This window comes from Cololabis saira, chromosome 6 (assembly GCF_033807715.1).
Source record: "Cololabis saira isolate AMF1-May2022 chromosome 6, fColSai1.1, whole genome shotgun sequence".
NCBI lineage: Eukaryota > Metazoa > Chordata > Actinopteri > Beloniformes > Belonidae > Cololabis > Cololabis saira.
Window position 1 is genome coordinate 2657501 of NC_084592.1, and position 12413 is coordinate 2669913.

General features: G+C 41.7%; 1 protein-coding gene across 3 annotated transcripts in view; it reads left to right on the top strand.

Moving 5' to 3' along the window:
- lrrfip1a (leucine rich repeat (in FLII) interacting protein 1a) overlaps positions 1–12413 on the top strand; it is a 77349-nt gene that overhangs the window by 21341 nt on the left and 43595 nt on the right. For 2 of the 3 annotated variants that reach the window (XR_009782776.1, XM_061723036.1), the window contains exons 2-6: positions 1484–1570; positions 6522–6539; positions 6681–6752; positions 9504–9545; positions 11325–11375. Coding sequence is in view for 1 of the 3 variants with exons in the window: in XM_061723036.1 (XP_061579020.1) it covers positions 1484–1570; positions 6522–6539; positions 6681–6752; positions 9504–9545; positions 11325–11375 (270 nt within the window). In the remaining 2 variants the exon portion in view is untranslated. The remainder of the gene's footprint in view (positions 1–1483; positions 1571–6521; positions 6540–6680; positions 6753–9503; positions 9546–11324; positions 11376–12413) is intronic. The other variant, XR_009782777.1, reaches the window with a different exon arrangement.

Genomic DNA, 12413 nt, shown 5'->3' on the forward strand with positions numbered 1-12413 from the left:
ATATATATATATATATATATATATATATATATATATATATATATATATATATATATATATATATATATATATATATATATATATATATATATATATATATGTGTGTGTGTGTGTATATATATATTGTGATGTGTTGCCACTGTGAGGTCAGAGGTGCTAATGTTTTTGAGTGTGGCATTCACAGGAAAAAACTAATCATAGCCCATTTTTGTCAGGGCGGAGTGAAGCTTTCCTATGTGGTTAACTGAATCATGACTCAACGTCTAAAACTGTGTACGGTACATGTACAGTTGAGAACACAGTCCCCCTTGAAAGCAACTGTTTGTGTGTGTGTGTGTGTGTGTGAGTGTGTGTGTGTGCCTGTGTCTCACCCAGTCATGACTTGAAGGAAAAGCATTAGTGTACTCGCTACACCCTGCAAGCACACAGCAGAGGAAGGAAATGCACTCACTCAGTGTGTCACACACACCCTGTAACACACACTGTGATACACACGCACTGTGATACACACCCTGTAACACACACACTGTGATACACACCCTGTAACACACACACTGTGATACACACACACTGTGATACACACCCTGGCCCATGCCCTTTTAAGGAAGCTGTGCTGTGTTTGTCTGAGAGCTGAGAGAGTATACAAAAGGATATGTGCACGATACATTCAATTCAATTCAATTTTATTTCTATAGCGTCTATTACAACAGAAGTCTTTAGGATCTTTCCAGAGACCCAGAACATAAACCCCCGAGCAATTATTACATAAACAATGGCAGGTAAAAACTTCCCTAGTGGGAGAAAAACATTAACCCTTGTGCTGTCTTTGGGTCAAGGGAGGGTGAAGGGAGAAAAGAAGGAATGAAGGAAGGGAGAAAAGATGGAAGGAAGGAAAGAAGGAAGTAAGGAAGAAAGGAGAAAAGAAGGAAGGAAATAGGAAAGGGAGTAAGGAAGGGAGAAAAGATGGAAGGAAGGGAGAAATGAAGGAAAGAAAGGAGGGAGGAAGGAATGGAGAAAAGGAAAGAAAGAAGGGAGGGAAGAAGGAAGGAATGGAGAAAATAAGGAAAGAAGGAAGGAAAAGCAAAGAAGGTAATAAAGGAACGAATGACGAAAGGGAGGTAGGAAGAAAAAGGAGTAAAGGAGGGTAAAAAAGGAGGAAAAGAGGAAAGGAAGAAGGAAGGAGAGAGCATGGCAGGAGGAAAGAAGGATAGAAGAATTGGGTCATTTTGACCCAAAGACAGTACAAGTGTTAAGCCAAACAGTGGGAAGGAAAACTCCCCTCCCCATCATTGCAAGTACAGGTACATGCAATGATGAACATGTTGAGATTGTCCAAACATACTCCAGCAGATGTTTTTGTGTATTGGACAGACTTCCTGGAGTGTGTGCAGCAATGTTTTGTTTTCCATTTTCTCTGAAAAATGTCCAGGAATGTCCTCCCCTGCCCCGTCTCAAGTGTCTTGTTTCTGCCACCTTGTTTCAGGCTGAAGCTCGGCTGGCAGCGAAGAGGGCGGCCCGGGCCGAGGCCCGGGAGATACGCATGAAAGAGCTGGAGCGACAGCAGAAAGAGGTACGTGTCCGTGAACGCACTTCACACACAAACAGAGGTGCTTTTTAATCAATTACCAGGTGCATTTGTTTATCTTTGTTTTGTGGCTGGTAGGCTTGTAGGATTTCTAAAGACATTGAACATGAACATCAATAATGTTTATGGTTGCAGTTGTTTGCTGCTCATCTCATTACGAACTTCACTGGTCTTACTGGCACAGAAGTTTAGTTTGGACTTTCTGGTGAGAAGTTAAAGGGGGAAGGGGGGCGTGTGAATTTCCCGTGATTGCTCTGTGGCGGGACACCTGGAGCGGACGGGGAGACTCGGCCTCCCTACCGAGAAGGAGGCGCGGCTCCCGGTGGAGCTGCGCCGCAGAGGCTGAAGGCCGGAGGAACCGCCGTCGCGTCGAGGACGGACGACGACCGAGCTCGGTCGTCGGCTCTGTCGTTTACTGTTGAAGGATTGTAGATGCGTGGGCTGACGTGTCTGCTGGGCTGGACTGTTGTTCGGGCTTTTGCAAAAGCCGTCATCATTTCCGAGGGGCCGCACGGCACGGAAAATGACTGGGCTGCTCAGCGCGGCCAGAGAGCTGCCGCCTGGCTCGTGCCCGTCGCAGCTGATCAGTTCTCCCGGCCTCAGCGCGATCAGGCTCGGATGAAGCCCGACACGCTGGATGGATGAACATTTCGATGGGTTTGATTAATGTAATAACTTAAATAAAGTACAATCCAACTAAGTTTTGCTCCCGCTCTATTTTTAAATGTCACACTTGTATGCTTGTGTGTGTGTGTGTTGTGCGGCGCACGTGTGTGTTGTTGTAAGGCGGTGCGCGTGTGTGTGTAGACGATGCCTTTTCAGTCGGTGCGCCGTATGTGTGTTTTAAATACAGAAATGACACACAAAACTGAGGGTGCGCCTTTCCGTACGGCGAATGGTCGCGAAAATACGGTATCATATTTGTGTTACTAACACGAAGTAGATACTTGATTTCCTTAATACCATGATTTTCATCAATATCAATATAATGTAACACCTCCGTATGTGATCATTGGAGGAAGTTCCCACGAACCCCCAGTTCTCGGCTCTCACTTGTTTGGCAGCTGGATGACCATCAGGTATATGAGGGCATCTTCAAACTGCTGGGAAGTGAGACCAAAGTCTCTACAAAGCTATTTACTTTATTAATAGGAGTTGAAAACATTGTTTTCTTTTGCTCAAAACTGACACAAACTTCCATGAACTGTTTGTGAATGTTTTAGGTTTTACATACCTCATGGACAATGTTGTGGCGTTTCTACACCTGTTACTCCCAGTTTTATAACTATTACTTTTATTATTAGTTAAGATCCATCCACCCACTTTATCCTTTGCAGGGATACACTCAAGTTTGACTTTAACTGGTATTCCTCTTTACCATATGATAAATGCATATGTCACCATAGTGAAGGGCTATGATCTTATGTCTGAAATGTAGACCAAAGTTAGGTACCATAAACATTGTAAAAAGGTGTGTGAGAATTATTACACCACTCTGACATGGTGGTGAAGCTTTTCTGTTTTCCTAATGAAAGACTTGTAGCAAGTCATGTACAACTTCTTCTTCTACGCACACATCAATGAAGCCAAAGTTCACCCAAACACTTGCCTTTACTGAGGATACGTTTGACAATATTTCCTGCTGAATGTCTTATCCATGATGATGCATTAGGTGGGCTAAGTTTAGTGATTGTAAAACTTTAATTATTACAACTTAAAGGAGCATGAGGCAGGATTGAGGCAGGATTTATGAAAAAAAATCGTAAACGTTTTAAGTTTTCTAGTAATAATGTCAGATGAAGCGTTCCAAACCAAAAAGAATGATTCCTCTAGTGTATCTCTCCGTTGCCTTGAACAGGCTGTGTGCTGCAAAATGTGCTGCAATTCGGTCCCGAATTTCCCGCGCTGGGCTGCAGATGTGACGTCACATGACGCTGCATGCACGTTCTCCCCGTTCTCCCGTGCCGGCTTCACTGTTGGCTGCAGTACCCCCAACGGCCGTCGTGGTGAAGGGTGGCGCTAGAGAGTCTCATTTCTTAAAAGGAGCCTCATGCTCCTTTAAGACTTTGTTGGTGCAGCCATTTCCTGTCAAAGATGCAATCCGACTCACAAACATGTCCATGTGGCTTTAACAGTCTAGCACCCATAGATGATAGATGAGGCTGATGTTTGTGGTTTACCTTGATTCTCTGTAACGATGGTTCTGCACAGAATAAATGCACCAATTTACTCAATGTATTTGTCAGGAGCAATAAAGCTGTCAAATATCTGCAGTTCTCCCTTCAAAAAATGTATTAATTGTGTTACACATGGTGTGTGTTAAATCGACAAACTACTGTAGATGCATGTGCAGTCCTGTGATAATCACAGATTAACTCTTGATTTATGTTCAGTGCACTAAACATAAAGCAAATTCTTTGAGTGGGTGTGAAGGTCCTCTAACATTTGTGATGATATGTTTCAAATCAAATCCATTTGTTCGTAGTAATATATTTTGACTCCTGAAGTTCTGCAAATCAATTTTCCGTTCCACTGTCTTACCCTGGATTCACACTGAAAGCGTCATGGGCGTCATAGGCGTCCGGCTGCCATTCATTTTCTATGAAAGCGCTGCAAGAGGCGTCGGGAGCAGCGCATTGGAGGCCTCCAGAGGGTCAATTTGAAGTTGAAAAATCTCAACTTTATGCAAATGAGCAGCAGCGCTGCCGAGGCAGCGTCCAATCACAGACCGGGATTCCCAAAGCAAGAAGCCTCAATGCAGATTGTACTTTCATGTACACACAAACCTACACTCATTCACATGCACACATGAGCAGAGCTGTGCACTAACACACTTATTTTATCAGGAGTTAATATATTTAATCCAGCAAACTGACATTTTTGCTGATTTGACTGCCATTTTACCCGAAATATGATCATGTGAAACACGTAAGTGATGGTTGAGGAGCTGGATGGTCCCAACGCTTTTATTTGCTACATTGATCCAACGCAAAATAATTAAAAACCGTGCTTATTAATCACAAAACACAGTTTAAACAATATGACCAAATCCACTGGGACCCGGTGTGTCAGTGATCACCTCAGACAGACTGCAGCTTCACCGGGACCAACGATGATGGTTGATGTTGATCCAGGACCGACCTGGTTAAGGATCAAACTCACTCTAATCTACGTGGAAATAACGCTGAAATATAAGGTTTCCCAAAGTGTGATCCATGGTGAAATAGGAAACTGAACATGTGCAGCTATATATAGATATATGTAGACTATATACACTTTGTTCCCTCCAGTTCTGCAGCTTGAAATCTCCGGCCACCGCAGGCGTGGACAGGCGTCGACTCTACCAAGCAGCGATGCAGGAGTCAGACGATTTTTGACGCTTTCAGTGTGAATCCAGCATTATAGAGATCTGATATTCAGTCTAAAAAAACTGATCAAATGTGGAAGGAAAAATGATTTAGTTGTCGACCATTGCACCTAGGAACTTAGTTCTCAATTTTTCTGTAGGCCCTGAATTCAAGGATTGTACTTAGTTTTTCCTGACAGTGGTTTTGCATATTGTCTTAGTTTTTGTTTATTACATAATGGCATGGTGTAATATGTCATTTTTGTTCATCTTAAATTGTATTTTAATAATTGGTAAGGACCAGGTGAGTCATATTCTATCTTTTATAAACTTTGAGTTCCTTTTGACATGGCTGTGTGTACATATACTAACTATACTGAATGAATGGTCACTGTTTAGCTCAGTGTGGTCAGGGTCTCTGTGCATGTGACTCTTAAACCTTTTAGCTTTTTAGCTGAGTTCTAAAGGAGATTAGTAGGTCGATCTTAGGTGCAGCCTCCAGTCGAGGAATTGTTGTTGCCATAGTTTTGACTAGAGACATGGATTAGCGGGTGCTGATATCCTCTTCTGGGAGTTCTTCCTGTTTCCTGACACAGTGAACACAGAATTCAGGGGTGGACTGGTAGCAAGGTTTTTCTATCGGCAAACAAGCAGTGTGCTGCTCTGGACACAAATGTCAGTATTCCATCTGGCTGTGATCCTGCCTAGATGCCTAGAGTGTTTCCTGCTACCCGGGGAAGAGTCCCACCTCTCTCTAGGAAAGGGAGCTTGGTGAGTTGAAGAGAACGGGCTCAGGCTTGAAGGCTGATTGTGTGACTTTTTTGGTGAATGGGCTTATGCAAATGCTTGCTTTCCTGCTAAGAGGGTGTTCAGACATGTATGGTAGATAAGTAACCAGCCAAGATCCCTTCACTTAGTTATTAGTCTGTTCAGAAATGACGTTTTTATGTGTCGTAAAAGATGTTAAGTGTATTATGCATTAAACGGCAAAATCTAAATAAAATGCTGTATGCTGGTGCTTTGATGAATCTTAACCAAACTTCCAGACTTGACCAGGACTATAGGGCTTGGTCGCCAAGTTGCATTCTGGGACGTGACGGCCGTGTTGGCAGCCTCGTGAGTGTAAACAAACAGCAGCGTAGTAGCAGTGTGGTAGCACCAAGTGAACAGACGGAACGCAAAAAAAAAATGCTGGAAAGGAACTGGAATTTACCGGGATACCTTAAACAAGGAAACCAGGGAGCGGTATAGGGAAAAAATAATGATTATTAACGGTTTGGATCCATATGAAATCCCTACTAGTAAGGACTTACTGCCGCAGTTCTGCACAACCCACGTCTTCAGCTACCTTGTTTAGGAGTGCCCATTTTTAAAACTCCAATAACTTGTGTCTCTGGTCAGACCTTGCTGGTATCATGGACCAGCATTGTACCGCACATGAGTGAGTGATGTCTTATTAGTTTTCCTATGCTGTTTTTCAGACTTTGCATGGTTTTATTGGTCCCTCTCATATCATTTTCTGTGCTTATTCTCCTTGTTCCCTTGTCTCCTGATCTTATCCCTGTGCCCCTCTTTGATGCTGATGTGTAGATCTTTCAGGTGCAAAAGGTAGGCCCACTCGCCCTCACTTCCACTGCAAGTACAGCTTGATTAAAGCATGACTATGCAAAGATCTGTTCACGCTGTGTCCCAGAAAAGGACAGAGGTCTTGAATATTTTCTCTTGCCTTCATTTCCTGTCTCCCCTTAGAAGTACTATGGCTTAAACACCAAATATGATGACAGAGTGGACAGCAAATGGGGAGATATTGAACAATGGATGGTATAGTATCTGTGCTGTGATGACAATACTAAAAACACTAAAGCATAAGTTGATGAACGTTTGTTCATGTGAGTTCTTTAATAGTGTGCTTGACAGAGTTTGTGTTTGAATTCACATGCATCAATAATCCTTTTCCAACCGGAATATTAGCAATAACCCGGTTGTGCACGGCAATGTAAACACCAATAACCCCTTTGAATAACCAGAATTTGCTCATATTCCGGTTTTTAAAAACCCGAATATGACCCCTGGGTTACTCCTTTTAAAACCTGAATATTTGGTCATGTAAACGCGTGTTATATGTATAATGTATGTATAACGGAATATCCCCATCAAAAGGAAGAGGAATCTGTTTTCTGCACATGCTCTGTTCACAAGGAATCCTGGTCTTTTGAGTCCAGGAAGTTCTTCTAAACACGGAGAAACAAGACCAGGAGGAGACTAATCACTTCATAAATGTAATGAAGGATATGAACATTTCTGCATTTGTAGACGGTAGAAAGTACCGGGATAGAAGATTTACAAGAAGGTGAGAGAAAAGTTGTGCAAAGTGGTGGGTCAGAACCAGCACCAAAGCGCAAAAGAAGGCGACTTCTACTGGGCTGTTGATTATCCGCCGTGCTGCTGTTGTTGTTGTTGTTTTGGATTTGGATACAGGAAGAAGAAGCAGAAATGACAGGAATAGCTTCATGACGTTCTCAATGCGTCGCTGGTTTGATCCAGATATCCTGAATGATTAATCACCATGTATTTGCTCACACAGGGAAACAGATTATTCTAAATGTTTCAGTAACCAGAATATTGACCTTAACCTCAATTCTGACTGCATGGAAACGTACACAGTGATTCCTGTGCAGAGTGAGAATTTATTTTTTTTTGCAAAGAAGGGGATTCTAGGGGATGAAAGCTTTTGCCATAAATTATATTCCATTTATAGGGGGCTAACATTCAGTTACCAGTGCCAATGGCCGCTGGTGTGATTGTTGTGGTGTGATTGAGCACTGTAGGCGCTGCTGTGGGAAGAGCTGCCAACGTGTGGGAGTTGATCAGTCATTTAACATTGCTCACTCTTAAAAAGCAGTTTTAGGGGGATAAGGTCTCAGTCTCTCTTGATTCAGAGGCTATAGAGCTTGACTTAATTTGATATTTGCAGTTCCGAATCAATCAGGACTGGTCAGACAAGTCCTGACGCTCTTGTGAGCAGTTTAGTCATTGAATCAGAAATGATGAGAAGGTTTTAAGAGCAACCAGCTAATGAAGGTTCTGAAATATCCTTAAATGAGTCTAGAATGTTGGTTAGCATGATTTTAATGCCGTGTAAAGGCTAGAATACATGACATGTTCTCTGTCCCATTGTGTTGCAAAAGGTTAAATGTGTTTTCTGTCTGGCAGCATCAATTTGAAGGGATTTGCTGGAATATTCTGGAATAGTGAAAGAAGGATGCTGGATAATTGAATAGAAAGGTTGGATTAATAGATGAGCACAAGTTAATCTGTATGCTTAAATGATAGCTTACTTAAAACTGAGAATAGAAGGTAGAAGAAACAGAATCCCAGTAGTGAGCTAGAGAGTTTGCATACATGACTTTAAAACCTAGTGGTACCTGCTGTATACACACATTTAGTATTGAAATATATTTATCCTAGCAACATCATCAGAATGTACTTTAGTTGATGTAGTTGTTAGGCTCAAATAGTGCAGCTTTGACAGTCCTGCTGTTCTTCTGGAGGATTCTACTAATGATCTCTCCATACGATGGAGAGCCCAGGGTCGGAATTCCACTGAATTTGCATGAAATCTGATCATTTAAATCAAGAATATGCTGAGGGAGGGTTGTTTCCAGCTACATTTATGTTAGTTGTTCTGGACTAACCTGCAGTTTTGCTAATCATATCCAGTTTGTTTCCATTCATTTCCTCCTATTCCCATTAAATGCCATGGAAACTTTAATTTTTTTTACATTTCTGGAATATTGCAACTCTGTGTGCTACTAACAGCCTAATTAACTGGTGTGTTTTAATTACTGTAATGTACTTGTACTTTCCGAGGTAGAAAGGTGTCCCGTTAACATTTTTTGTCGGTAAAACCTTGTGTTTTGGTCTGGACTTTTGGACTGTTTTTGCATGTGTTTGAAACTTGTGTGGGTGTGTGTCACTGGTGTTTTAGTTTGATTACTGGCAGATTGTCACCATTTCAAAAGCATCCATGACTGACTAACTCTACTGTTACTTAGACATTAAATGTCTTGGTTAAATGTATGAATTGTGAACAAGACATCAAGTGAACTGGTATTTCCCTGTGAATGATACAAAATTCTTTTGTGATTTACAGATGTCTGACATCTGCCACATATTGTCTGACCAAGGATGTTATTTAACTTTAAGTTGATTTCCCTTTTTCTACCGCCGAATAGCATCCGTGCCATTCTGCTTTCATGCTCAGATATCTGCTTAACTGCTAAACAGTTTTTTTGCAGGCACCCAACATTCCATTGTTGGTACTTTAATATTAACATTTAAGCACAGAGCTGTTTTCATCTCTTTCTGATGTTAATACAGTTAGAAAGAGCCCAAGACCATAATAAAAGTGACTATTTTTGAAGAGATTTGCTGGCCATTATTTAAAAAAAATGGAAATCATACCCTCTCAAACTTGTAATGATGGCAGACCATTACATCCTAAGATCTAGTTTGTGACATCTTTCTCTTCCTTACTCCCCCCCACAACCCTTACCCCTCTCCCCAATCCAGGAGGACAGTGAAAGGTACTCGTGTTCTTCACAGATGCACACGGTTTGTAGCTTTCCTACTCCTAACCTCCTTTCCTGTCGTATTTATTTTGAAAGGTTGTCCCGGACGTTTGTTGGACACTGGTGTTTTCTAGCAGAAGCTCATGGCGCTTTTCCACTAGTTCAGGGATCAGCAACCCAAAATGTTTTAGAGCCATATTGGACCAAAAACACAAAAAACAAATATGTCTGGAGCCGCAAAAAATTAAAAGTCTTGTATCAGCCTTAGAATGAAGACAACACATGCTGCATGTTTCTATATTAGTTAGAACTGGGGGAAGATTTTTGATTATGCACTTCGAGAAAAAAGTCGAAATGTCGAGAAAAAAGTCGAAATGTCAAGATTAATGTTGAAGTACAATCTCGAGAAAAAAGTCGAAATGTACAGAAAAAAGTCTATATGTTGAGAAAAAAGTCGAAATGTCGAGAAAAAAGTCAAATTTTCGAGAAAAAAGTCGAAATCTCGAGATTAATGTTCAAGTACAATCTCGAGCAAAAAGTCGAAATGTCGAGAAAAAAGTCGAAATGTTGAGAAAAAAGTCAATATTTCGAGAAAAAAGTCGAAATCTCTGCAATGTCGGCAACCCAAAATGTTTTAGAGCCATATTGGACCAAAAACACAAAAAACAAATGTCTGGATCAGCAAAAAATTAAAAGTCTTGTATAAGCCTTAGAATGAAGGCAACACATGCTCCATGTATCTATATTAGTTATAACTGGGGGAAGATTTTTGATTATGCACCTCGAGAAAAAAGTCTAAATGTCGAGGAAAAAAGTCAAATTTTCAAGAAAAAAGTAGAAATCTCGAGAAAAAAGTCGAAATGTCGAGAAAAAAGTCGAAATGTCGAGATTAAAGAGGAAAGGAAAAAGGAGGAAAAAAAGGAAAAAAAAGAAGAAAGAGGAAAAAAAAGGTCAAACATTTTTGAAAAAGCTCCACTAGGGCGGCGCTAAAGAGCCGCATGCGGCTCTAGAGCCGCGGGTTGCCGACCCCTGCACTAGTACCTACTCAGCCCGACTCGACTCGCCTCAGTTTGGTTCTTCTCCACTAGGGGTCTAACGTGCCAAGTAGATACTTTTCTGTAACTATTCTGCCGAGGTTCTAAGCTGCTGAGTCGGCTGTATCTGACATCATCACACTACAGGCCACCGATTGGTCGGGGGGTTGGAGTCAGACGTCTGAGTCAGGAGGAGGAAATCAGAGAAAGAGACTGACGGATTCTTGTTCATTTTATTGGACAGGCAATGGCAGCAAAAGTCTGTTTGGTGATCCAACTCTGAGGTGCAGATGTTCATAAACCTGGTGCTGAGGAGAGAATTAAAAAGATCTAGACGGAGATAAGGAACGACCTCATCTACCAGGAGCTCTGTCTCTTCATAACTGCTCACGGCTCCAGCTGACTTTTCAGCAGCGCAGAGACAAAGTAACAAAAAAAAAGCGTCACCGCTTGAATCTTCTCTCACTCTCATTTTTTAACTTGATATGGAACACAAGCCACAGACCAGCAGCACATCTATCATCTCCTCCAGGTTCTACATCTTTAGTGTTGTTGTCTGCTTCCTTCAGATACACAATCAAATACGTCACAGCAGCTTCTCTCCAACCTCGAGTCGGGCTGAGTAGGTACTAGTGGAAAAGCGCCATCAGGCAATCTTTTCATTCAGCTTGATTTTGAGAATATCGAGTACGGAAGGTATTAGCTTTGGTTGAATCTGTGAATTAATAAAACATTGAAGGTAAATGAACATGGTGAACCCAAACGCTCCGCTTCACCTCTCCCTGCAGCTGTCAGACGTTGATGAGCAGAGATCTCTGGGAAGTCGTGGCAGTGTCAGGGTCAGTATCACGTTAGCACGTTGTAATAGAGGGTCTGCATTGACGTCACTTCCCCTTACTCACACTGAGTGGCAAAAACAGCTGCAACTAGTGGAGAAGACGGGATAACAGCTGATTATGGGCTTAAATTAAAGGCAGTTGGACTTGACAGTGACCCGTACAGTTACCAAGAACCAGTGGTCCATGGACATTAATATTTGGTACAGTTACCAAGAACCAGTGGTCCATGGACATTAATATTTGGTACAGTTACCAAGAACCAGTGGTCCATGGACATTAATATTTGGTACAGTTACCAAGAACCAGTGGTCCATGGACATTAATATTTGGTACAGTTACCAAGAACCAGTGGTCCATGGACATTAATATTTGGTACAGTTACCCCAGAACCAGTGGTCCATGGACATTAATATTTGGTACAGTTACCAAGAACCAGTGGTCCATGGACATTAATATTTGGTAGAGTTACCAAGAACCAGTGGTCCATGGACATTAATATTTGGTACAGTTACCAAGAACCAGTGGTCCATGGACAATAATATTTGGTACAGTTACCCCAAGAACCAGCGGTCCATGGACATTAATATTTGGTACAGTTACCAAGAACCAGTGGTCCATGGACAATAATATTTGGTACAGTTACCCCAAGAACCAGCGGTCCATTGACATTAATATTTGGTACAGTTACCAAGAACCAGTGGTCCATGGACATTTATATTTGGTACAGTTACCAAGAACCAGTGGTCCATGGACATTAATATTTGGTACAGTTACCAAGAACCAGTGGTCCATGGACATTAATATTTGGTACAGTTACCAAGAACCAGTGGTCCATGGACATTAATATTTGGTACAGTTACCAAGAACCAGTGGTCCATGGACATTAATATTTGGTACATTTACCAAGAACCAGTGGTCCATGGACATTAATATTTGGTACAGTTACCAAGAACCAGTGGTCCATGGACATTAATATTTGGTACAGTTACCAAGAACCAGTGGTCCATGGACATTAATATTTGGTACAGTTACCAAGAA